Here is a 27,556-nt window from a genome sequence, read left to right on the forward strand (position 1 = left end):
TGCCCCCCCCCAAAATTTTCTTGGGGGTGCCTCTCGTGCTTCTCCTTCAGCGCGTACTTGGCCTCGTACCACCGCCTCTCTGCCTTGGCTGCCTCAATTTCCTCCTGCGGGCGTCGATAATCCCCAGCCTGATGCCAGGGTCCGGCCCCGTCCAGAACTTCCTCCCAATTCCACTTCTCCCGCCAGTCCAACTCGAACTCCGTCTGCTCCTTCCTCTGCTGCTTGGTCCTTTGGTGGTGGGTGATTCTGTCACGGCTGTTGTCGGTGAATGAGGACCAAAACGCAGCAGGTACGTGAATGCTCATCTTGCTTTTTAATTATCTTTCAAAACGAACATACAAAATAACAAAAACACGAACGATCAACAAAAACAGTCTGGTAAGGCACAAGGCGAAACACAGAACAATCACCCACAAATCACACATACAAACACACCCTAATATATGGAACTCTCAATCAAAGGCAGATAGACAACACCTGCCTTCAACTGAGAGTCCCAACCCCAATCAACCAAACATAGAAACACATAACCTAGACTAACCATAGAATTACTAAACATAAACCAAAACCCGGAATTACTAAATTAAACACCCTTTACACAAACACACCACCCCGAACCACAGAAAACAAATACCCCCTGCCACGCCCTGACCAAACTACAAAACAATTAACCTTATATACTGGCCAGGACGTGACAATGACAAAGCAAAAATAGGCTTTAGACTTTTTTTGTTGAAAAAAGCTGAAATATCACATTTACATAAGTATTCAGACCCTTTACTCACTACTTTGTTGAAGCAGCTTTGGCAGCGATAACTGCCTCGAGTCTTCTTGGGTATGACGATACAAGCTTGGCACACCTGTATTTGGGGCGTTTCTCCCATTTTTCTATGCAGATCCTCTCAAGCTCTGTCAGGTTTGATGGGGAGTGTTGCTGCACAGCTATTTTCAGGTCTCTCCAGAGATGTTCGATCGGGTTTAAGTTCAGGCTCTGACTGGGCAACTCAAGGACTTGCCCGAAGCCACTCCTGAGTTGTCTTGGCTGCATGCTTAGGGTTGTTGTCCTGTTGGAAGGTGAACCTTTGCCCCAGTCTGAGGTCCTGAGAGCTCTGGAGCAGGTTTGCATCAAGGATCTCTCTGTACTTTGCTCCGTTCATATTTCCATCGATCCTGACTAGTCTCCCAGTCCCTGAAAAACATCCAGACAGCATGATGCTGCAACCACCATGCTTCACCGTAGGGATGGTGCCATGTTTCAGACAGACGTTACGCTTGGCATTCAGGTCAAAGAGTTCAATCTTGGTTTCATCAGACCAGAGAATCTTGTTTCTCATGGTCTGAGAGTCTTTAGGTGCCTTTTGGCAAACTCATGTGCCTTATACAGGCTTCTGTCTGGCCACTACCACAAAGCCTGATTGGTGGAGTGCTGCAGAGATGGTTGTCCTTCTGGAAGATTTTACCATCTCCACAGAGGAACTCTGTTCCTTCAGAGTGACCATCGGGATCTTGGTCACCTCCCTGACCAAGGCCCTTTCCCCTGATTGCTCAGTTTGGCTGGGTGGCCAGCTCTAGGAAGAGTCTTGGTGGTTCCAAACTTCTTCCATTTAAGAATGATGGAGGCCACTGCGTTCTTGGGGACCTTCAATGCTGCAGACATTTTTGGTGCCCTCCCCCAGATCTGTGCCTCGACACAATCCTGTGTCGGAGCTCTACGGACAATTCCTTCGAACTCATGGCTTGGTTTTTGCTGACATGCACTGCCAATTGTGGGACCTTATATAGACAGGTGTACGCCTTTCCAAATCATGTCCAATCAATTGAATTTACCACAGGTGGACTCCAAGTTGTAGAAACATCTCAAGGATAATCAATGGAAACAGGATATACATGAGCTCAATTTCGAGTCTCATAGCAAAGGGTTTGAATACTTATGTAAATAAGGTATTTCTGTTTTGTATTTTAATACATTTGCAAAAATTTCTAAAAAGCTGTCTTTGCTTCGTCATTTTGGGGTATTGTGTGTAAATTGAGGAAGAAAAATATGTATTTGATACATTTTAGAATAAGGCTGTAAAGTAACAAAATGTGGAAAAAATAAAAGGGTCTGAATAGTTTCCGAATGCACTGTATGTTATAAAATGCAAATCTGTGGCCCGCACCCGACCCTTACCCGCAAATATAGAAAATACGCTGTAGGCTACAGTCAGAGACGGTGGACATTTTTTTGGACAGGGAGTGCAGGATTGTTTTTGTCTGATTTAGATGTTTCTGCTTATAATTTCCGACATTTGGTAGGCTACTTGTTAGTCAACAAGTCTATAATTAGATACATCAAGTGAAACTTTATTTGTCACTGTGAAATGCTTACTTACAAGCCCTTAACCAACAGTGCAATTCAAAAAGAGTTAAGAAAATACGAAAGTAAAATAAAATAACAATAATGAGTCTATATACAGGGGGTACCGGTACCGAGTCAATGTGTGGGGGTACAGGTTAGTTGAGGTAATTTGTACATGTAGGTAGGGCTGAAGTGACTATGCATAGATAATAAACAGTGAATTACAGCAGTGTACAAAACAAATGGAGGGGGGGGGTGTCAATGTAAATAGTTCGGTGGCCAGTTGATTAACCCTCCTGTTGTGTTCTGGTCGAATTGGACCGATTTGCAAGTGTTCTCTCTGAAAAATGTAGTTCATTTAATCTGATTGTCATAAGGTTCCATGACTTTGTCCACACAGGGCATCTGAACACACAAAATAAATTTTGATGATTTTCATTAAATTTGGGGTGTTTTGTTTTGTACACCTGTGGTGTTCCCGGTCAAAAATGACCGGTCATTAGAAATTAATGGGTGAGACTACAATTAGTGTATAAAATTGAGTTCAGGCACATGCCCATTCATCAGATGGACACACTTCTTCTCCCAGACCCGCACATGCATGTGTTTGAACACACACACACACACACACACACACACACACACACACACACACACACACACACACAGAATGGGAATTTGTCCTGGTCTTTATCCCCACCTGAGAGGAGAGGTCCGCTGTCGGCTAAAAATATTATCAGGATGACCCCAGGGTCAAATGAGATACGCCATATCCCGGGTTGATGACATACAACTATTCCTGACAGAGTCAATCGAAACTATAGTGATAAACATGACCAACTTGGAGGGGAGACGCGTTTACAAAGACAACTGGAAGGAGGTAGACCGGACACACGTCCAAGCAGATGTGGGCCTCTTGATTTTGTCTGGTGTGTACAGATCCAGAAACGAATCTACCACCAGTTTAGGGGATGCAGAGTCTGGTAGGGCAATTTTTCGTGCCACTATGTCACTCCAGACATTTCACGTGTTGTCACGGGTGATTCGCTTCGACAACCGTGATACAAGACCAGGCCACTGTCAACAAGACAAGCTGGCAGCGATCAGAGAGGTTTGGCACAAGTGGGTGGAGCGCCTGCCACTCATCGATAACCCAAGTCCACGCACATGCAGCAACCACCTCGTATTGTCCAACATGTGCATGAGAACACACAAAATGTAACCACCATTGATTGACAAATTGTGAACATTTAAAAAAAAAAATGTCATTGTTAGTAATACTGTTATTGTTACTGTTGTTCTTTAATGTGTTAAGACATTCATTTTGTAATATGGTAAAGTTTTCATGTGTAGTTTTGGGCCGATGTCCTTTCTTTACTAATAAAATCACACCGGTCAGTTTTGACCAGGAACACAACAGATGTTATTTTGTATCACTATTAAAACATTTGAAATGGTTTCAAAACAAATGTCCTTGTTAAACTTTGACACAAAGTAGTCTGTGATAAATAGAACAATATGTTTCATCTGAGTATTTGTTAGAGTCAAAATAATCCATACATTATGCATTTTTCACTCAAAAACAAGTCGCATGAAACTCAGGTCAATGAGGCCTACAGGCCATAAATAGCAAATGGAAATAACAAACTTGTAATGTTCACAAGAACTTAAGTTGATATAAAGATCTAACACAACATTAAGTGATAATATATGTATTACTATGGATTTATAATCAGCTATAATGGGGCTGTCATTTTGGACCGGGAACACAGAATGAATTAATATGAAACAAACACAACAGGAGGGTTAATTGTTCAGTAATCTTATGGCTTGGGTGTAGAAGCTTTTAAGGAGTCTTTTTGTCCTAGACTTGGCGCTCCGGTACCGCTTGCCATGCGGTAGCAGAGAAAGCAGTCTATGACCTGGGTGACTGGAGTCTCTGACAATTTTATGGGCTTTCCTCTGACACCGCCTATTATTTAGGTCCTGGATGGCAGGAAGCTTGGCCCCAGTGATGTACTGGGCCGTATGCACTACCCTCTGTAGCGCCTTACTGTCAGATGCCAAGCAGTTGCCATACCAGACGGTGATGCAACCGGTCAGGATGCATTTGATGGTGCAGCTGTAGAACTTTTTGAGGATCTGGGGACCATGCAGCTTCTCTTCTTTTGTTATATGTTGTCCTAGAAGACTAAATAAACCCTTGCTCACCAGAATAATGTCATGAATCGATAGAATGTATGCTTCAATCTAGTTGACATCGGTAAAGTTGTCTCTGTCATTTCTGCTTCTTTCACGGAGCAAAGACGTTTAGGGACCGGGGAGAAAATGCAATAACTCAACCCCCAAAAAACTGGAACCTTTTCAAAATGTCTAAATGACATCAGTTTGACCGGTTGTAAGGAAATAGAAAGCTGTGAAAATGACTCATTCAAGACTGTAAATTAATAACAATGATTCATAATTTTTTCATTCAAAAGCAGCTATACAAAAACAAGATCCCACAAAAACCCAGTGGGAAAAGGCTGCCTAAATATGATCCCCAATCAGAGACAACGAAAGACAGCTGCCTCTGATTGGGAACCATATCAGGCCAACATAGAAATACAAAAACATTGATATACATAATCTAGAATGCCCACCCAAATCACACCCTGACCTAACCAAATAGAGAAATAAAAAGGCTCTCTACGGTCAGGGCGTGACACTAACTTCTGCTAAACTTGAGAGGTACATCCCAGCCTCCTCTACAGTTGAATACATTTGCGAGGCACAAGTCTCACGATAAGTGACTTTGAAAAGTATACTTTTCTTCCAAAATGCAGTCATTTTAGCTTTGAAGGACACTTCAGACAGAAGTATGTTGCGTCAAAAACTTGGATGAAAGGCTCTTTGGATAACGTTATTTACCAAAAACAAGCACTTCAGACTTGCAGAGGTTAGAGGAAGAAGGAGCTTCACAGCAGGAGGCCTGTTATTACAAACACTATGTCCACTTGTTATTCAGTGCCTCTGTCATGTCTGTGAAGTGTGTGTGTGTGTAAGTAAGAGTCAGCAGTGTGTGTGCTTGTGTTTCAGTGTCTGCAGTATGCATTAGGGGCTGTGTGTGTGTGTGTGTGTGTGTGTGTGTGTGTGTGTGTGTGTGTGTGTGTGTGTGTGTGTGTGTGTGTGTGTGTGTGTGTGTGTGTGTGTGTGTGTGTGTGTGTGTGCGGGCGAGCACACTATCCACCTCTTCACCATTGGATAGAAGGACTGACCCAAAACAATTGAATGGCAAAAACAAAGAGAGGGGGCATGGTGAGAGCGCGGAGGGAGGAGGAGGGCGGGGGACCTGCCCCTTTTGCCCCCCAAGCGTAGTCCTTTTGTATGCAGATACCCCCAACAATAAATCCATTACTGAGGTGGTCTAATCTGTGTGGCCAGCTAATAGAGACATTGTCTGCCCTGGAAGAGGATTACTTTAATCTAGTAATGGTCTGCCTTGGCCTATGTTAGTGGAGCATGGGGCCATGAGGACCCCCTTTGTCCAGTGGGGCAGTTGCCCCCATTCTCCCTAATTCCCCCCACTGCCCTCTCTGCTTTGTCTACTGTACTCAAGCCATCTGGAGAAAACTGAACACCAACAAAAAAAACTGCTCCACCACACCAGTAGTCTCCTCACAATCATAAGGATATGAGAATGGAAGATGAGAAACTCCCCCACCCCCTCTACTGTAGTTCAGTCCGATAATGAAGATCTCTGAATACTAATCAAAGTCTGATAAGTCATTTAAAACTAAGTTTCAAGAGGTGCTTAAGAGAGGAGGAATCCCAAGTAATATCTTTAAGAGTGTTTCATGGCTTAAAAAAATCAAAAAACAACAACAGAAATACATCACAGCCCCAGGATATGGCGTATAAGAAGTGTAGGGGGACAATGGTTCAGTCGGTGTGATGTTTAGTGTGAGAATGCAGCCCGGAGGCACTGTCGTTGAACAAGGAGTTGATGAGATGCCAAACATATAAAGGTCTCAGCCATTTGCAAAAAGCTGTATGACAATAACTTGCCATAAAATGCACATAAACAAAACATAAAAAGCTTAATTGAACTAAATTATTTTATTTATTTATTAAGTCACTCTTAAATCTTTTCAGAAAATGTGACATCCCACCATGTTTCCCAAAGCCAAAACGGTAGATCTAGTATTTTCGGAGTACCGTATCCAGAAGAGAAACTTGATATTGTTGTGCCTTTACTGTAAAATCTATTCAATTAAATCGGTTATCTCAAGTTGGAAAGCGGGCAAAAAGATCAACTGCGTCATGCAGATTTACTCAAAGAATGTGTATGGGCTCAGAAGCTTTCTTGGTGCCCACCATTCAATGAGGGACAGCTTGCCAAATCCCATACACCTCTATATCCGCCTTCCCTCAGGAGCCAACGCAGGGTTAAAAAAACAAGTTCTGAACATAGTCAGTAGAATGACTAACGCACACACAACAGCAGAGAGACATGACAGAAATGCAGAATCTGGACTGGGACTGGGCAGTGAGCAAGAGTGCAAGCTACAGATATAGGATCTTAATTTGAGCCAGTTTGCTATAGCAGAAAAATAATCCTGCAGCACAGGAAATGTGAATTATTATGTGGATTATAATTAATATAATGTTTTTGTAGGGATTGATCCATTTTTCATTGAGGCAAATAAAGTATTTTAAAGTGTAAATTAGAAACTTTAGAAGCCTTTTTAAACCTTGACTACACTATAGTTTGCATCTCCTCTTTCAGGAAAATTCCTGAAACAACAGGATGATGAAATTAAGATACGACATCTGTATATTGGGTGCCCACGTTAGTGGTAAGAAACAGGTCTGTTTTCAATAATTGTGTGTGTGCTTATTCGCTCCATTGTTGGTAAATAGCAGTTTCTTTCTCCCAGACAGACCAACCACCACATCGGGGGATTTGGAATAGACGCTTACGCAAACACAGCCAGGCCAGTGACAATGCCAGACACCGCACTGTTCTAGCATCTAGAAGAATATGCCAACCAATTACACTGTTTGGTCATTGACACCTTTGTACACTACTGAAATGTTTTATTATTTACAATGGTGGCCTACCCCGGCCAAACACGGACGATGCTGGGCCAATTGTGCGCCCGCCCTATGGGACTCCCAATCACGGCCGGATGTGATACAGCCTGGATTCAAACCAGAGACTGTAATGATGCCTCTTGCACTGAGATGCAGTGCCTTAGACCACTGCGCCACTCGTGAGCCCTAAATTGAGGTACATGTCATCACATTTGTGTATTGGATAGAGATAGGATAGGAGGCAGATTAAATAGGAGGCTGTTTGTGTGTGTTGCTACAGATGTAGGATCTTCATTTGATCACTCTCTGCAGGAGAACGTTCCTGTAATGCAGGAAATTAAAAACTAGTAGTGTATTTAAAAAAAGCTAATTTCCACTTTGAAATGTCAGACTTGATATTTCCTTTTGAAAAATAGATCAACCCCTACAAAAATTCACATTTCCTGTTGCTGCAGGATTATTTTCCTGCTTTAGCAAACTGGATCAAATTAAGATTCTACATCTGTATGCTATTCAATTCCCCTGGGTGATGCCAACTTAGTTCGCTGTATAAGTTATGCTAGGTGTCAGCAAGCTTTCCTGACTTTGTGCATCATGTAGTTTTTGTTGGTTGCAGCTGAGACAGACTGGCAGGCTAGTCATCTCTGACACTTCAGTCTCATCTCGGAGACGGTCAAGACCATTGAGTCAGTGGATGAGCATCCTGCTGTCTCAGTCCAGTTATGACGTATGGGCACCTTCTGGGCAGTGTGAAGGCTCCCAATGAACACTTGGCCCAGGAACAGATTGCAAAGGTGTACTTTCTACTGACCCTCTGCCCACCGCAGTGCCCAGTTCTCATCAAATGTGCTGAGTGGTGTTTACCCTGTGCCCATTAATTTGCCCTGCACATGAAGACTCCCAAACAACTCCCTCTAGCATGGCACAGAAAGGGGGGTGGGGAGTTCAACTACACCCATTTCTACCACGTCAACAAACTCCAAACCAGATGGATCTGTGACAAATCCATTTAGATCCAGTCGAATGACTTAAGCTCTTCTCTGACCTTTCCAACTCTGGAGCGGTGGTCATCTTAAGGTGAATTTCAGCTCAGAGAATTCATTAAAAAAACATATTGTAGAAATCAATAGAGAGTTTAAACGTCTGTTTGCTCGGTCATTTGCGAGGGTCAAACGCAGCTAAATCCCCTTGAAATGTGCTTTTAATACAACAGCATACGGTATTGTCCTACCGTTAGGCAAAGGCCACACTGAATGCCCAAAGTGTAATGCGTCTGTCAATAAAAAGTTCCCAGAGTCAATTAAGCGAAAACTTGACTTTGAAACGGCCTCTCGGCTGGCCGGCCGCAGGCTCCTGGGGAAGAGGACGACACAACAAAATAAATGGAATAATAAAGCAGCCGTCAGTAGAACTATAAACAGCACCATATTCACCGAGCCTGACCCCACAGGAGTTGTCTTGGGGACAAGAATGGGAGTTGATCTATTTTCACAACTGCAACTCATTTCCAAACAACATGCTTCTGAGATAACCGAACAAATCGGAGGAATTCTGTAATCACAGTATAACCCGGTTACAGGACTCTGATTCAACGGGTACAAATCGACCTCGCACAACTCGGAAATATATCTTGCCTAATACACCTACGCTTGCATAACAGAATCTGACAGACGGTTGAGGTCAGTAGGAGGGTCTGGTGTATTTAACAGTGTGGTGGTATAGCCCGCGTAGATAGTGATCTGTATCCATGAGAGATAATGGAGCTTGATTAGTAACAACGGTCAGAGTGGGATTTTATTGTTCTATTGTAAACCTGGATGCTTCTGCTGTAACCCAGGACACACAATGGCCCTGCAGATGCCCCAGCATTCATTAGCATGGGGGCAGGGGAAGTGTGTGTGTGTGTGGGGGGGGGGGAGACTGTTCCTCACACCACCTGTTGTCATGTCCTCTTGACCCCCATCCTCTCCAGACACACACACACACACACACACACACACACACACACACACACACACACACAGGCCACCAGCACGGGCCTCAGTCTCATTAGCCCCAGTCTGGTCTTATTAATTCATGATCCTCTGAGGAGGACAGGTTTGGCCGGTGAGCCCAGCTCAATGACCACCAGACGGAAGGGGGACCAGAGGGACCAGCCAGAGGGTCCTGGCCTCACCTTGGCCATCTGACCCCTCCTTTTGTGTTTAGCCCCCCTGGTCATAGTCCTGTCCTCTGCCCTTTCCTCAGCCCCCACGAGCCCGGCAGCCGGCACATTGATTCCATTAGTTAAGCCTGGACACACAGGAGGGCTCAAACAGTCTAAACTCAAAAACAGACCAATTCAGAGAGATCAACTCCTAGACTAACCAACTCAGAGACTAATTAAGAGACAGAGCAACTCAGAAACAGACTAGCTCAGAGAGATCTACTCCTGAAGGGCTTCAAAGAGAGAGAAGACCATATCTTCTAGCACAGTACCAGTGGGCACTTTAAGTGGAAACACATTGGCACACAAAGGCATTTGACATAGCTGATCACTGGAGACCAGATACTTGGAGGACTACCTCAGGTAGTTGACTTTCAGTTCCAGTTGTAAACGAAAAGCTTTATCGAAACGGATGCTTTCACGATCAAAGTGAAAGAAAACAGGCTATTGCCACTCGTCCAATTACGAGTAAAAAAAAAAGAGAGATTTCTCTACGATCTCTTGAAGAGGGGTTCAGGCCACAGAGAAAATGCATCAACGGTGACAAATTGCTTTGGAACCACTGATTGGTACACCTGGCAAGAAAATATGTATTAATCTCTGCTGAGCTCTACAGGCCCGGGCCTGTATTTCTGCTCTTAGCTGGACGTGAGGTTGGAAATTGCTCAGTGTGGAGCGTGAAGCAGTTATGGAGCACCATGGCCCATATTGGCCCTGACCCATAGGATTAATAACACAGGGCAGCCAGCCTGGAGCTGCCTGAGGAGAGTGTGCCCTGTAGCAGCTTGGCCATTTGAAGAGGGGAGGAGGGCAACTCAGACACCCTTATCTGCCAAGTAACCCCCTTCCTCCCCATTCCTAATCCCTTAAAACCTCAAAATACATTTTCTGGAGGAGTGGTGTGTGTGTGTGTGTGTGTGTGTGTGTGTGTGTGTGTGTGTGTGTGTGTGTGTGTGTGTGTGTGTGTGTGCACGCACGCACATCTTACTTCCGGAGCATTGGCCCCTGGGCTGTCTCGTGGTTGGGGTCGCCCAGAGAGGAACCACTCTCCTCTGAGATGGTTGGTAGTTTTAGGGTGAGCGATATTGGCCAGGGCTAAGCTCCATAAAAGGAGGGTTGAAAGCATTTGACTTTCACTGCTCCCTCAGTAAAAACGCAGTTTCTGTGTTTTGAGGGACAGAGGGTATAGTCTGTCATGGGGCAAAGACAGCCTTCACAATAATTGAACTCTGACAAATATGTGTATATTGCTGTCAATACTGTTTACTGGGGCTCTCCAACCCTGTCCCTGGAGAGAAAGCCTTCTGTAAGTTTTCGCTCCAACCCCAGTTGTAACTAACCTGATTCAGCTTACTAACCAGCTAATTATTAGAATCAGATTGCTAGATTAGGGTTGGAGTGAAAACTTCCTGGACAGTAGCTCTCCAAGAACAGGGTTGAAGAGCCATGCTGAATACAAACAGTTTGTCGGATATGCTACTTACATCATCCTATAACAGAAAGAAAGAGGAGCAAATGGCAGCTCTTGAAAAAGGAATGGGGAAACTGTAGCCTACCAGGCTTCATTCTAAAGCACTGAAAACCAGGCAACCAATACAAACCAAGAAACTATCCTCAACTCATATCAGGGAAAACTACTCATAAAACAGCAAAAAAAAATTTACTGAAATACGCAAATAACCCGTTGTGTTATCAAACGGAATTACATAATGAAATCCTAATGCAATAGCGCATTGGCTAATCTAATAGTGAAATCAAATTGGCCGTCCACGTTTTATTTGAGCAGAGCAGATTGCAGCAGTGCCCTGTTGTGAAAAGCTGCCATTCTCACAGGGTTTTCTATAGGGGTGTGTGTGTGTGTGTGTGTGTGTGTGTGTGTGTGTGTGCGTGCGTGCATGCGTGTGTCTGGGTGGCGCGAATGTGTGTGTGTGATGATTTCAGGGGCTAACATCTGCTACCTGGAAACAGCCACTGTTGGCTGTTCTAGCTTCACTTTCCCTTTCCAGTGACAGTTGTTACATTTTGCTTGAGCTAAGGATTGCCTCTCCTCTCTGTCAATGCTATGCAGTGCTATACTTGATCAATTTCTGCCAACTTGGCTCAAACACACCTCTCTATCCCCAAGAGCCAAAATGGCCGAGGCACTTACTTGCCACCTCCAGCGACGCGTTGCGACTGACAGCCTCGCCTAGGTAGTTGCGTGCCACGCACACATAGACCCCCTCGTCGGGTTTGCTCCGTCGACCATGGACGATACGCAGGAAGAACAGGGAGCCGCTGGGCAGCAGCATACGATGGGAGCGTGGATCTTCCCTGTCCGTCTCCACTCGTTCGCCATCTTTGTACCACTCCACCATGGGGCTGGGACGCCCCTCTGCCTTGCAGTTGAGGGTGGCCGGCTCGCCCTTGGACACGATCAGGTCGGAGGGGTGCTCCACGATCCGCGGGGGGGCATCCTCCAACCTGGGTCTGGATCCTGGAATAGAGAGAGGGGGTAAAGAATTAAGTGTACTCTGTTGTAGAGGTCTTGATGGTTTCAACAGACTCAAAATTCCAAAATCTGACCTAGGTTCTAAATTCAGACTTTTGTCTTGGATCTGGGTTGGGTCTGATATAATTGCCACGGGTCTCGGATATGTGCAATTAAAATTGATTTACCGACTGAACCCAATTGGACCTGTCCTCTGTTAATTTAGTGTTTGTGTGATGAGAACTGCGCGAGTTTGTTATCTGTGTCAGCCAATTACAATTCACTAAAATGCATAGCTTATGTCCAGCTGAAAATGGTTCTAGCTGCTCACCTCACATGCACCTGATGCTGAGGAGAGAGCGACGAGAGAGAGTAAAAGGAGCCCTGGCCTAGGCTACTGTTGACTGCGATCATGGAGTAGTTTTTCATTGAAGTAAAACGAAAGTTAGAGGAGAAAGAGTATAGTGAAAAGTAGCTGACAAGGGTAATGCCCTTGGGGACAAATGTTTATATTATAGTGGACAAAGAGGAGAAAAACATTGGACTATGTGCAACTCGCTACTCAGGTTTGATGCAATTTTCTACCTTTCGTTTATTTATTTTTGTATTTATTATCAATTGGTTAGTAATTATTATTATTATTGTAAATTATTATTATAATTATTATTATTGTAATAATATAAACCAGTTAAATATCCTATGCAAAAAGTGTTTTGCTTCATTTTGTTGAGACATTTCATTTGCTAAATTAAGTTCTGTCTTTTAAATTTTGTGATCAATTTAGTTTAAGGTTAAAATTAGGTCTGTTGTAATATAAATAGCATTAGCCTATTGCTGTCATTGGTTGGGTAGGCCTACAGTAGACAATCACCTTTGTTGGTAATAGCTGCAATATAGGCCTAGCCTGTTCAAAACTTTTTTTAAGGTTTCATTGAGACATTTTTATTGGCCAAACGAAGTTCCAGCTGGAATGTTGTGTTGCCGTAATATAATACAATTACCGGAAGGCCTACTATGCTACTCGCACTCAAACCATGAAAAGGAAAAACCAAAGAGGGCAATATGCAAAACTTAATTTAATGCAGCATTATAATAACCTGTTGGTATTTTCCCTATAACAATGACTTGACTTGATTTTACCCTAAAAGTTAAGCAACTTTAATGAAGGTTTGGTGTGGTATGGCTATTATTAGGCTTAGCTACTGCAGGCCATGAAGGCAGTGCAAACCGGCTGAGGAGTATTTTTCTCTGCTCTGCTGAAGGGTATTTTTCTGCACTCATACTGGAGTAAAAAGGTCTAGTGAAATATACATTTATTTGGGGGATTTATCAGGGGGTGCAGCCTAAGCTCCCCTGAGAATTCAGACCCCTTGACTTTTTCCACATCTTGTTACGTTACAGCCTTACTCTAAAATGGATTAAATATTTTTTTCCCCTCATCAATCTACACACAATACCCCATAATGACAAAGCAAAAACAATACATTTTTGCAGATTTATTAGGGAAAAAAACAGAAATATTACATTTACATAAGTATTCATACCCTGTACTCAGTACTTTGTTGAAGCACCTTTGGCAGCGATTACAGCCTCATGTCTTCTTGGGTATGACGCTACAAGCTTGGCACACCTTTATTTGGGGAGAAGTATTTCGATTGGGTTCAAGTCCGGCTCTGGTTGGGCCACTCAAGGACATTCAGAGACTTGTCCCGATGCCACTCCTACATTTGCCCCAGTCTGAGGTCCCGAGAGCTCTGGAGCAAGTTTTCATCAAGGATCTCTCTGTACTGTTCATCTTTCCCTCATTCCTAACTAGTCTCCCAATCCCTGCCACTGAAAATCATCCCCACAGCATGATGGTGCCACCAACATGCTTCACTGTAGAGATGGTGCCAGGTTTCCTCCAGACGTGACGCTTGGCATTCAGGCCAAAGAGTTCAATCTTGGTTTCATCAGACCAGAGAATCTTGTTTCTCATTGTCAGAGTCCTTTAGGTGCCTTTTGGCAAACTCCAAGCGGGCTGTCATGTGCCTTTTACTGTGGAGTGGCTTCAGTCTGGCCACTCTACCATAAAGGCCTGATTGGTAGAGTGTTACAGAGATGGTTGTCCTTCTGGAAGGTTCTCCCATCTCCACAGAGGAACTCTGGAGCTCTGTCAGAGTGACCATCGGGTTCTTGGTCACCTCCCTGACCATGGCCCTTCCCCCCCGATTGCTCAGTTTGGCCAGACGACCAGCTCTAGGAAGAGTATTGGTGGTTCCAAACTTCTTCCATTTAAGAATGATGGAGGCCACTGTGTTCTTGGGGACCTTCAATGCTGCAGAAATGTTTTGGTACCCTTCCCCAGATCTGTGCCTAGACACAATCCTGTTGCTTGTTTATTGGTGGCGCTGGCAAAGCCCAGTTGGAGGTTTCTTTCTCTCTCTATTTCTACTCTTGGATTTGGGTGTGTTTTCCACTGGACTTTTCAAAACGGGTCTCACTGTCCTCGGATCCATTTGGAATGGGTCTCATTTAAAATATATATATATGCAGGTTGGAAAGCCACGGATCCATTTCGGAACGGATCCAACTTTTTGGACCGGTGAAGACCTCTACTCTGTTGTATGACTTGACTTGATTCATTTTAGCCCCTAGTGGAGAGATAGGGGGTTAAGTATTACTGTAATAGAGAATGTTGTCAGTAACTAGGCTAAAGCAGGAGAGGGGAAACGGCTCCTTGAGTGTGCACTCGCCTACAGGGGAGGTTGGGAGAGGGTTGGTGCTAAACACTATGTGGTAAAAGGAGAAGGTTCATTTCCCTGTGAGCTCCACCGAGCCCTCGAACATGGCCTCTTTTTACAGTAGAGACACTCCACACGAGGGCTGAGTGGGCGGTACACAACAGAATAAACAAGTCAACAACACACACATTCCATTTTTGCTCCCCTAACAGTCGACACTCCAACACGTCAACAACATGTGAAAAACACATTTTCATCATTCAAACTGTCAGTTCTGAGAAAACGAAGACAAGTTGAGTAATGTTCTCCACATGTGTCACTATTCTGCATTCATATCAACTTGATGGCTGAGAAATTACATGCTCTAAATTCAACTATCAAACAAAATGCATCTCCGGCTCAGAGGGGAGACGCACGAAACGTATCAATAAATTAAAGTGTCCCGGGTTTTTAGAAATTCACAGAAAAGAATGTGGAGGGACTGCCAATGGTTTTGTTTTGCATAAGAGAGAGAGAAAGAGAGACACAGAGAGAGCGAGAGAGAGATATACAGAGACACAGAGAGAGCGAGACACAGAGAGAACGAGAGAGAGATATACAGAGACAGAGAGAGAACGAGAGAGATATACAGACACAGAGAGAACGAGACACAGAGAGAGCGAGACACAGAGAGAACGAGACACAGAGAGAACGAGAGAGAGATATACAGAGACACAGAGAGAGCGAGACACAGAGACAGACGAGAGACAGACAGACAGAGACACAGACAGACAGACAGACAGACAGACAGACAGACAGACAGACAGAGACACAGACAGACAGACAGACAGACAGACAGACAGACAGACAGACAGACAGACAGACAGACAGACAGACAGACAGACAGACAGACAGACAGACAGACAGACAGACAGACAGACAGACAGACAGACAGACAGACAGACAGACAGACAGACAGACAGACAGACAGACAGACAGACAGACAGACAGACAGACAGACAGACAGACAGACAGACAGACAGACAGACAGACAGACAGACAGACAGACAGACAGACAGACAGACAGACAGACAGACAGACAGACAGACAGACAGACAGACAGACAGACAGACAGACAGACAGACAGACAGACAGACAGACAGACAGACAGACAGACAGACAGACAGACAGACAGACAGACAGACAGACAGACAGACAGACAGACAGACAGACAGACAGACAGACAGACAGACAGACAGACAGACAGACAGACAGACAGACAGACAGACAGACAGACAGACAGACAGACAGACAGACAGACAGACAGACAGACAGACAGACAGACAGACAGACAGACAGACAGACAGACAGACAGACAGACAGACAGACAGACAGACAGACAGACAGACAGACAGACAGACAGACAGACAGACAGACAGACAGACAGACAGACAGACAGACAGACAGACAGACAGACAGACAGACAGACAGACCAGACAGACCAGACAGACAGAGAAAAGGTAATTCATGCAGCAGGTTTTGTTGCTGAAGTGCTTTGAAATTGCTTCCCTCTCTTTCCCCCAATTTGATTGACAGTGTGTTGGCGAGACAATTATGGATGAATAACAACAGCGGCGCAAAGACTAGCACTGTGGGGCGAGAAGGAATTTTCCACAGAGAGTCCTTTTAGGGATGACACAGGGAGGTGACTATCTCTCCCGATATTTGTCTGAATAATTACTGAGATGCATCGATGCACCGATGCCAATTATTACAGTTTTGATGACTTTGTTGTTTTGTATTCCACCACAGTTAGGGACGCCAAAGGTTTTTTGAGTCGTTGAGCTGAGTTTTCTTGTCGGCAAACCAAGATGGAGGTTGAGGCTCTCAAGAGTTCTCCACAGGGCCAGGTGTGAAAATGTGGGTTCCAACCGTGTCTGATAACAACTGATAAGAGGGCGGTTTAATATCCACTGGGCAAATGCCTTTCCCTCCACGGTCGAATACTCCAGGGTTATAGGATTAACAAGTCAAAGGTAGAAGGCTTTTAGTTGATGGAGGAGATACAGACTATTGTATTGAGCGATGGACCCTCACTCAAACCAATTTATCTTCTTAAAGAAGGAACGTGTGGACTCTTGATGTAAAGGAAATGGTGGTAGATGGACTTTTGAAGGAATTTCGAGTCAGATGTAAAACATCCATTTTCATGTGATAGCTTGACCTGCAGTGTGTGACTAACATCTCAGTGTATCATGGGCCTTTACCATACAGAATGATAGGCCTTTCAAAGCAAACTCTCGAACTGGCTGCTAAATCTTAACTTGCATACTGCCTCCGTCATTTATTTTGTATTGAACCTTTTTTTAACAAGTCAAGTCAAATTCTTATTTACAATGACGGCCTACCAAAAGGCACAAGCGAGGACGGGGGCCTGGCAGTAAAAATAAAAATATAATATATGACAAAACACGCAAGAGAACAAGATACACCACAACACTACATAAAGAGAGACCTAAGACAACAACATAGCATGGCAGCAACACATGACAACACAGCACAACATGGTAGCAGCACAAAACATGGTACAATCATTATAGGGCACAGACAACAGCACAAAGGGCAAGAAGTTAGAGACGACAATGCATCACGCGAAGTAGCCACAACTGTCAGTAAGAGTGTCCATGATTGACTCTTTGAATGAAGAGACGGAGATAAAACTGTCCAGTTTGAATGTTTGTTGCAGCTCGTTCCAGTCGCTAGCTGCAGTGAACTGAAAAGACGAGTGACCTAGGGATGTGTGTGCTTTGGGGACCTTTAACAGAATGTGACTGGCAGAACGGGTGTTGTACGTGGAGGATGAGGGCTGCAGTAGGTATCTCAGATAGGTCGGAGTGAGGCCTAAGAGGGTTTTAAAAGTAAGCTTCATCCAATGGGTCTTGTGACGGGTATACAGAGATGACCAGTTTAAAGAGGAGTATAGAGTGCAGTGATGTGTCCTATAAGGAGCATTGGTGACAAATCGGATGGCCGAATGGTAAAGAACATCTAGCCGCTCGAGAGCACTCTTACCTGCCGATCTATAAATGATGTATCCGTAATCTAGCATGGGTAGGATTGTCATCTGAATCAGCGTTAGTTTGGCAGCTGGGGTGAAAGAGGAGCGATTATGATAGAGGAAACGTAGTCTAGATTTAACCTTAGCCTGCAACTTTGATATGTGCTGAGAGAAGGACAGTGTACCATCTAGCCATGCTCTCAAGTACTTGCATGTACTTGCATTACTACCTCAAGCTCTAAACCCTCAGAGGTAGTAATCACACCTGTGGGTAGAGGGGCATTCTTCTTACCAAACCACATTACATTTGTTTTGGAGGTGTTCAGAACTAGGTTAAGGGCAGAGAAAGCTTGTTGGACACTAAGAAAGCTTTGTTGTAGAGCGTTTAACACCGGGGAGGGGCCAGCTGAGTATAAGACTGTATCATCTGCATATAAATTGATGAGAAAGGTTCCTACTGCCTAAGCTATGTTGTTGATGTAAATTCAGAAGAGCGTGGGGCCTAGGATCGAGCCTTGGGGTACTCCCATGGTGACATGCAATGGCTGAGACAGCAGATGTTCTGACTTTATACACTGCACTCTTTGAGGGAGGTAGTTAGCAAACCAGGCCAAAGACCTCTCAGAGACACCAATACTCCCACAAGAATGGAATGGTCTACCATATCAAAAGCTTTGGCCAAGTCAATAAAAATAGCAGCACAACATTGCTTAGAATCAAGGGCAATGGTGACATCATTGAGGACCTTAAAGGTTGCAGTGACACATCCATAACCTGAACGGAAACCAGATTCCATGCCAGAGAGAATACTATGGACATCAACAAAGCCAGTCAGTTGATTATTGATACGTTTTTCAAACACTTTTGCTAAACAGGGCAAAATAGAAATTGGCCTATAATCAGCTTGATCTCTCCCTTTAAATAAAGGATGCACTGTGGCTGTCTTCCAAACAACTTGTCAGTAACAACCACATAATCAACATTAAGGGACATGGGCAGCTGTAAGGAGGGGGGTTTATTCTCCAGGTCTTTAACCGTTTTCCAGAACATCTTGGGGTTGGACCCACACAGAGAGAGAGAGAGAGAGAGAGAGAGAGAGAGAGAGAGAGAGAGAGAGAGAGAGAGAGAGCGAGAGAGAGAGAGAGAGAGAGAGAGAGAGAGAGAGAGAGAGAGAGAGAGAGAGAGAGAGAGAGAGAGAGAGAGAGAGAGAGAGAGAGAGAGAGAGAGAGAAAGAGAGAGAGAGAGAGAACCTGCATTCCAGCAGAGCTTGGTCTACTCATGCCTATAACCAGGTATAACACTAAATCTGACATTGGCTGCTAAAAAAGACAACACTCTCCATCTGTGTATGTTCCTTGCTCTCGGAGTGAAAACAGTCGTCACTTCAGAGTGGTTGTCTTCCCTTTAAGCCAGGCTCTGCAGAAGAACAGTGTAAGACCAACTGACGCTCAGCTAATAGCTTTTAGGGTCTAGAAGAGCAGAATAGACCTACGTTGGTGGGGGTTGGTGGGAGGTTGTGGAGGAACCCAGCAGTACAGGGGCATTAGGAGCTGACATAAATATTACAGGCCAGGCCAGTCTGAGCAGGGAAAAGGACCGCGGTATGAGAATGACCTAATGTTATGTGGATGTTCTCTCGACTGAGCGCCTTAATAGAAATGGAGCTACAGTTGAAGTCGGAAGTTTACATACACCTTAGCCAAATACATTTAAACAATTCCTGACAATTCCTGACATTTAATCCTAGTAAAATTCCCTGTCTTAGGTCAGTTAAAATCACCACTTTATTTTAAGAATGTGAAATGTCAGAGCTGGTGTAACTGAGTCAGGTATGTAGGCCTCCTTGCTCAAACATGCTTTTTCAGTTCTACCCACAAATTTTCTATAGGGTTGAGGTCAGGGCTTTGTGATGGCCACTCCAATACTTTGACTTTGTTGTCCTTAAGCCATTTTGCCACAACTTTGGAAGTATGCTTGGGGTCATTGTCCTTTTGGAAGACCCATTTGAGACCAAGCTTTAACTTCCTGACTGACGTCTTGAGATGTTGCTTCAATATATCCACATAATTTTCCATCCTCATGATGCCATCTATTTTGTGAAGTGCACCAGTCCCTCCTGCAGCAAAGCACCCCCACAACATGATGCTACCACTCCCGTGATTCACGGTTGGGAAGGTGTTCTTTGGCTTGCAAGCCTCCCCCTTTTTCCTCCAAACATAACGATGGTCATTATGGACAGTTCTATTTTTGTTTCATCAGACCAGAGGACATTTCTCTAAAAAGTACGATCTTTGTCCCCATGGGCAGTTGCAAACCCTAGTCTGGCTTTTTTTATGGCGGTTTTGGAGCAGTGGCTTCTTCCTTGCTGAGTGGCCTTTCAGGTTATGTCTATATAGGACTCGTTTTACTGTGGATAAAGATACTTTTGTACCTGTTTCCTCCAGCATCTTCACAAGGTCCTTTGCTGTTGTTCTGGGATTGACTTGCACTTTTCGCACCAAAGTACGTTCATCTCTAGGAGACAGAACGCGTCTCCTTCCTGAGCGCTATGACGGCTGCCTGGTCCCATGGTGTTTATACTTGCATACTATTATTTGTACAGATGAACGTGGTACCTTCAGGCGTTTGGAAATTGCTCCAAAGGATGAACCAGACTTGTGGAGGTCTACAATTTTTTTTCTGAGATCTTGGCTGATTTTCCCATGATGTCAAGCAAAGAGGCACTGAGTTTGAAGGTAGGCCTTGAAATACATCCACAGGTACACCTCCAATTGACTCAAATGATGTCAATTAGCCTATCAGAAGCTTCTAAAGCCATGGCATCATTTTCTGGAATTTTCCAAGCTGTTTAAAGGCACAGTCAACTTAGTGTATGTAAACTTCTGACCCACTGGAATTGTGATAGTGAATTATAAGTGAAATAATCTGTCTGTAAACAATTGTTGGAAGAATTACTTGTGTCATGCACAAAGTAGATGTCCTAACCGACTTGCCAAAACTATAGTTTCTTAAAAATACATTTGTGGAGTTGTTGAAAACCAAGTTTTAATGACTCCAACCTAAGTGTATGTAAACTTCCGACTTCAACTGTAGATGTTATGCAAAGGTTTTTAAAAGAGAAGATACCATTGCCTGAGACTGAGGTAAATGTCATGCTTGGGTTTGCATTACTAGAAATGGGAAAAATATTAAAATATTGGGCAAATGTTCAGAAATGCAAACTTCTAAAGGCCAAGAGATGAAGTACAATTTTATTAAAGAGAGGTGTTCAAATGGCAAGGTGACCTCAACATTGTATGACTTCTCCACTTACAACTTGAAAAATTGGGAGAGGACAGTAGACAATCAGAAAGTAGGCCTATACTTGACTGTCCGGAGAGAGAGTAACTGACATACCTAGGCTTTCTATGGACTTATTACCATCTGGCTGTGGTTTACATGGAAAAGAGAGCATCGGCTTCAAAGCTTAATGTGAGCTCATGAAACCATGGAGCTGAGCTTCTCAGCCTTTTATAGATAGGAATGACAGTGTCTGTAAAAAAGCTGTGAATGCCAGTCCAAATTACACAAACCTGAACATGTAAATAGGGGGCAACTCAAGACACAAGAGTGTGGTTGTGTTGCGTTAACACTGTAATGTCTCTTCTCCAAAGTCACACATATGTCTATTATTACTGGGTATCCTAAATGAACCTGAGCCGAAGCATTTGGGAATTGAATGTACTGTAAGACAGTGATGAGCAGTTTTGTCTTTAGCGGATACAAGGATTATTTTATTTACATTTTAGTCATTTAGCAGACGCTCTTATCCAGAGCAATTTACAATTAGTGCATTCATCTTAAGATAGCTAGGTGGGACAACCACATATCACAGGCATAGAAAGTACATTTGTCCTCAATAACCTATCTGTCAGTAGAGTCAGAGCTAGAAGGGGTGAGGTGGGGATGGTAAAGTGCAAGTGCTGGTTAAGTTTTTTTTTAAAGGTGAGGAGGAGGATTATTTAAGATACTGTTTTGAAGAGGTAGGGTTTCAGATGTTTTTGGAAGATGGGCAGGGACTCTGCTGTCCTAGTTTCAGGGGGAAACTGGTTCCACCATTGGGGTGCCAGGACAGAGAAGAGCTTGGACTGGGCTGAGCGGAAGCTGCCCTCCCGTAGGGGTGGGAGGGTCAAGAGACCTGAGGTCTCGGGTTGGGGTGTAGTGTTTGAGCATAGCCTGAAGGTAGGGAGGGGCAGTTCCTCTTGCTGTTCCGTAGGCAAGCACCATGGTCTTGTAGTGGATGCGAGCTTCGACTGGAAGCCAGTGGAGTGTGTTGAGGAGCGGGGTGACATGGGAGAACTTGGGAAGGTTGAAAACCAGGCGGGGTGCTGCTTTCTGGATAAGTTGCATGGGCTTGATGGCACAAGCGGGGAGCGCAGCCAACAGCGAGGAGCGGTACTCCAGACACTTCCTGTGTGAAGTAGGGTCGTACTCTACGGATGTTGTAGAGCATGGACCTGCAGGAGTGAGTCACTGCTTTGATGTTAGCAGAGAACGACAGGGTGTTGTCCAGGGTCACACCAAGGTTCTTTGCACTCTGGGAGGGTGACACTGTGGAGATGTCAACCGTGATGGAGTGGTCTTTGAGTGTTTAAAGGAACAGATGTTTATCAAATCATTCCAAAGTCTGCTCTGATATCACACTATGGTTGCTGCAAACCCTCAAAAAAAATATACAAATAGCCTCATGAGTAGATGCTATACAATATGGTCATGCCCACTAAGAATCCACAGCAAGCTATGGTGACTGATTAGAAGCAAAGGATGAAATTCAATTTGAGTCTTACATGCTCGTCGAGTCAGCCTTAAAATGACAGGGACAAATGCTAAGCTAAGCGCAAAATGACCCCAATGGAGCACGATCAGCATCAGGATGAGCCCAAAACATCAGGACTGTGTCAATGTTATTAGAGTGAGAGTGTGCTAATGCACACCCAGCAAACCAAAATCGGTTATGTAAAGGTTCCGAGAACATTTGTTAGGCCGGGGCAAATGTTCTCATATCACAAACTGTTCAGTCGCGGTGATGATTACAGAATGCTTGTATAACACATTCGCCTGATGTTGCAAGAACGTTCCTAGAACACATTTCATCTGTTCTTTAAAGGTTCCCAGAATGTTTCATTAGGTTGTGGGAACAGTCTGGTGAGAATATTGTGGGGACATCAGAAAAGATATGTTGTCAAAACACAAAAACTGTCCAGTTGTGCGGATGATGCTACAATGTTTCTCTTAGGGTGCAAAAAAACATCTGCCTGATGTTGCAAGAACATTCCCAGAACAGCCTTTCCGAGTTCGTTAAAGGTTCACAGAACATGTAATTAGGTTGTGGGAACAGTGTGGGTACATTACAAGAGCTAGTTTCCCAAAACACAAAAAATGCTCAGTTGTGATGACATTCATTCAATGAATGGAGGTGCTCAGAAAAATTCAAGAACATATTTCTGATTGGTCATACTGCCATGGCTACTGAAAAAAGACAAAGAGAGCTTCCCTGGTGGCACAGAGAACCAAATATTGCAGGTTCAAACCCCAGATGTGCAAATTGTCAACTTATGAAGTGTAAAAAAAAAGATGATTGCGTTTGTATGATTAAATGCTGTTAAAATGTCATATGAATGAAAATATGCTGTGTGTCTCTATATCCCCTACAACACAGTCCTCAAATGCAATTAAATATTCTCTGAATGTTTTTGAAATGTTATCATCCAAACTAGAACTTAATGGGAATCTTAGCTAATGCTGGGCAGAGTCTGAAACAGCATGACTTCATCCCAAATCTCTTAGACTTAGACCTCTTTTAGCTGGGGAGTTGTTCTAAGCCTAAGAGAATACTGTTGCATTGTCTTGCATGGGAGAGTGGGAGAGAGGGAGGCAACATAGTCTTGATCAGATTTCAAATGTCATTCTATAATGGAGAATGAAAAACTGCTGAGGCGTCGCGCTTTCCTCATCTTCAGGTTAACAAGTGGGTTGGTCTGACCTTGTCGTCTGAAACAAGAGAGTGTGCCAGCATCCAGAGTGGATTCCATCTCCCTGCCAACTCCCTCCACTATGTATTTCACCATGTCTCTCCGAGTGAGCTTTTAGCAGCTAAGCAGATTGATCTACTTCTCTGGGGAAGAAAACTTAATCTGCACATCACCCAACTCCCCAAATCACTTAAGTACTCACTTGACCGACATTCTGATGAAAGATGGGCCTAGAGGGAAAAGTAATTTGCATGTAAGGTCACAGGGCTAACGTTGTTCGAGATATAAAAGAGAGGCTAGCAATTTAGCGCAACTTCCCACAAATGGCACAAAGATCATATTCAACCTTGTCTTGATGTATTCTAAGGAGTCAACTCAAAGAAGTCATGTCATTCAAATATGGCCAAACACTATAGGCCTATAACACCATAATAAATATTTTTTACTGTTATCTATGTTTTTACTCAGCCCAATTTGTATGTATATAATCCTTATAACCATATGTACCTCTATGATTTATGACTATTGACTGTGTGCAAAGTTGCCTTTTGTATCACACTGTTTTGAATTGTTTCCACAGCCACCATGCGTCACGTGCGTAATGGTCATGTGAGGTGTATTCTGTGTATATATTTTGGGATGTGGATGTGGATGTGGCCGTTTGAGTTGACAAAGATCCATGTTGGATCGAAACATTGTCCTTTAAAGGTGCTAAATTGGGAGCATATACAGTGTGCGGGCCTCTATTCTTTTTCATGTGTCCTTTATTAGCCCAGCTCCTACTGTACGTTTTTTTAATGATGTGCGTATGACCACTAACTTTTCTAAAGACAATTTTTTCCCCACACGTTCACTTTAGCAGCAAAACAATTCTATCATGGTTTGACTTTGGAAAAAAGTTCCTTTTTAAATCTCCATGACAACAGGTTTGGCCATTTAATAATTGCCTTCTTCATTCAAGCATGCGAAAGCCTTGAGATCAACACCCTTCGATCACCAATGTACAGAAGACTAATTGATACAGCTAACTTCCTAACCCCCCCCCCCCCCCCCCAAACTAGTTTGTTTGCTAACCACCCCTCACACCTCCAAAGTAATCTTATATGGCGGTTATGACATGAGGTACTGTAAAGTATGTGAGAAGACTCTGTTTTTGTCTCCCTGCCAGGCAAACCTGAGCACAAAACACTGACGACATCTTAGCTCAGTCGGAGTCAACCGTGAAAAATGCCTTAAAATTCTACCGGAGGAACTTGAGAATAAATCAGGCTTGGGATACCTATCGGAACACAGCACCTCAAATCCTTAACACCCTGTGGGGCTAAAAAGAGAAGATTAATCCATTTGAAAACTCGACTAAGCTAACCCCCTGCTTTCCATGCAACTCCCTTGAATAAAAATTCTGACTTTAAGTGTCCACAGCTGGAAGGAGTCTTTCACACAGGAATTCCAGTGCAGCAGCTACTATAGATGTGAGTGCTTTCTGAGAGCTTAGCTCTTTATACTTGTACATGTATATGGGTTCAAATTGCAGATTTGGTCACTAATAAGCATCTAAATTGGAACATAGTGGCTGTACAGTAACATTCTATATATGACGTCAGAGCTCTGGCTCTGCGCTTCACAGAGCTCTGTGGGTTTTGACTGAGAGCCCTTATGAACTTGAGCACGGTGTGTGACAAGAAGTTGCCCCCATCCCTCCCGGTAATTGTTGTCTGAGTGAGGGAAATGCTGTAAATTAAGATGACTGGATGTATTTTGAAAGATGCCATACAAGAAAGCCAAACATCAGTGAGTCCAAATGTGCACTTTATATCTCCAAATCATAAAACAAATTTCATATACAGTGTCAACGTTTACGATCACTACGTTTGATGTACAGTTTCAAGATGACATGTCATCATACCCTGGGTTGTTCTGAACAGAGTGAGCCTGTTTGTTTAATGTGAAGAGAATTTGCCACGGCACACCCACCTGAATGCACTCGTGACTCCTTTCTATGCGCACCAAAATTACAATCTGTTTCTCTGAATTCCCATGTGAAAGCCTAACACTGTAAGTTAATATTTTATAACTGAAGCTAGTCATGTTGGCAATAGAACAAGCCTTCAAATCATGCCAACCTGACCCAGATTGTGATTAATAATGGACCGTTTTTGGATTGCGTAAACAACACCAGTAAATGTCTGATGGCGGGCGATGCAGGGTTGTGTTCCAAACGAAACAACTACAAGTGTACTTGCTGTAGTTCCTCAACCGCACAGCTAGGAGAGCTCAAAAAAAGTACCTTATAGTTGAAGACTCTTCTTTGTGTCATACAAGTCCATTGAAATTGCTTAGGGACTGTCCACACTTTAGAGAGGTTTGTGACCTCTTGGGGACACCATTTAGTCCTCTCACTCAAACCGTTTCATTTGTTTTGTCTTATGTTGCACCTACCCCGTGTTTCCAGAAATAGCCTTATCATGTGACTGAATGTATTCAGAGTATTTTCAGATTTCATTATCAAGAAATGCAGCAAAGAGTACAGTAAATGTCAAATTCACATAAAATGAACAGTGTAATGTTTGGATTCAGTCTTGTGTCAGGTGAACTGTTGTGTACTTACCTTTGGTCTAACAATTTTCAGATCATCTCCAAACTGTTCCCTTTCAATTGCTACCATGGTTATGCGTTTCATATTTCTTCTGTAAGAAACATTTCAATTTAGCCCTGTCCATATAGGGTTAAAAAAAAGGTTATCGACCGGAGGGAGTAGGACAAGAGGAGAGGCATGAGGGGAAAGAGAAAGGGAAAACTTTCTTATTTCTTCCTCATCTGCAATTATTTTTTACCAGACTGCCCTCCCCTCCCTCTAAACTGAATTTTGATGTTTTACAGCAGCCCCCCTCTCCCTCCTCCTCCTCTTCTCTTTCGTCTAAGCCTGGGAATTGATTTGTAAATGGCATTCATTTCCTGAAGTTAAATTGGGAGTGGGAGTTGGGCGGGGAGTGAGTGTTTTCTCCCCAACCACCTACTCTTTGAGGTTGGGGATAACAAAAAGAGGCACTTGCATGAGAATAGAAACATTGGGCCGTAAAGCCATAGCCTTCATAATTGAGCTTCTGTTGGATGCAAGGGACTAAATAGAGCAGGGTCAACTGCTCTGGGGGTTTCGTCTGCCTTCTCCCTCTCTCTGTCTTTGAGAGGGGACTAAGGATGGCTTAGGAAAAGTGACCAAACTTCCACAAACGTCAACTCCGAAAGATGGTGCTGACTTACAGAGTTACACCTTCCAGGGGAGGGAGGTTCAGTGGCTAAAGCAGCTTACATGTTTTCTGGGCTGAAAAATGAGACACCTTGCCATGGAGAGAGGGGCTTTCCCTCCGCCAACTGGAAAAGAAAGTTTAGTGTCATTTTCGTACTCTGAAAGTGTAGTTTCTCCACCAACATGGTTGAGAGGCTTGAAGTCCATTAAACTTTGATTTACTTCAAAGTAAAGAACTCGCTCTGGGGGTCAACAGTCTTTATACATGGATATTTTAATGTTTACCTTCAAATGTTCTACATTTCAAATTTCTCACCCAAAATGTATACCCCCAGTGGCGGTTCTAGCTTGAATGGCTGCCTGGCCGAACCTCCCCTTCAGCCCCCCCCCCCTCCAAAAATTCTGCACAAACTGTCATTTTTATTCAGACATTTGGAACAACACAAAG

The 27,556-nt window shown here is 43.7% G+C and overlaps 1 protein-coding gene across 4 annotated transcripts in view; it reads right to left on the reverse strand.

The window, feature by feature from the left end:
* Positions 1–27,556, reverse strand: part of LOC106567652 (roundabout homolog 3) — a 306,687-nt gene that overhangs the window by 101,105 nt on the left and 178,026 nt on the right. For all 4 annotated transcript variants that reach the window (XM_014137193.3, XM_014137191.3, XM_014137190.3 and 1 more), the window contains exon 2: positions 11,770–12,096. In XM_014137193.3, coding sequence (XP_013992668.1) covers positions 11,770–12,096 — 327 coding nt within the window. The remainder of the gene's footprint in view (positions 1–11,769; positions 12,097–27,556) is intronic.

The sequence above is a fragment of the Salmo salar genome, chromosome 13, assembly GCF_965601325.2.
Source record: "Salmo salar chromosome 13, fSalSal1, whole genome shotgun sequence".
Lineage (NCBI taxonomy): Eukaryota > Metazoa > Chordata > Actinopteri > Salmoniformes > Salmonidae > Salmo > Salmo salar.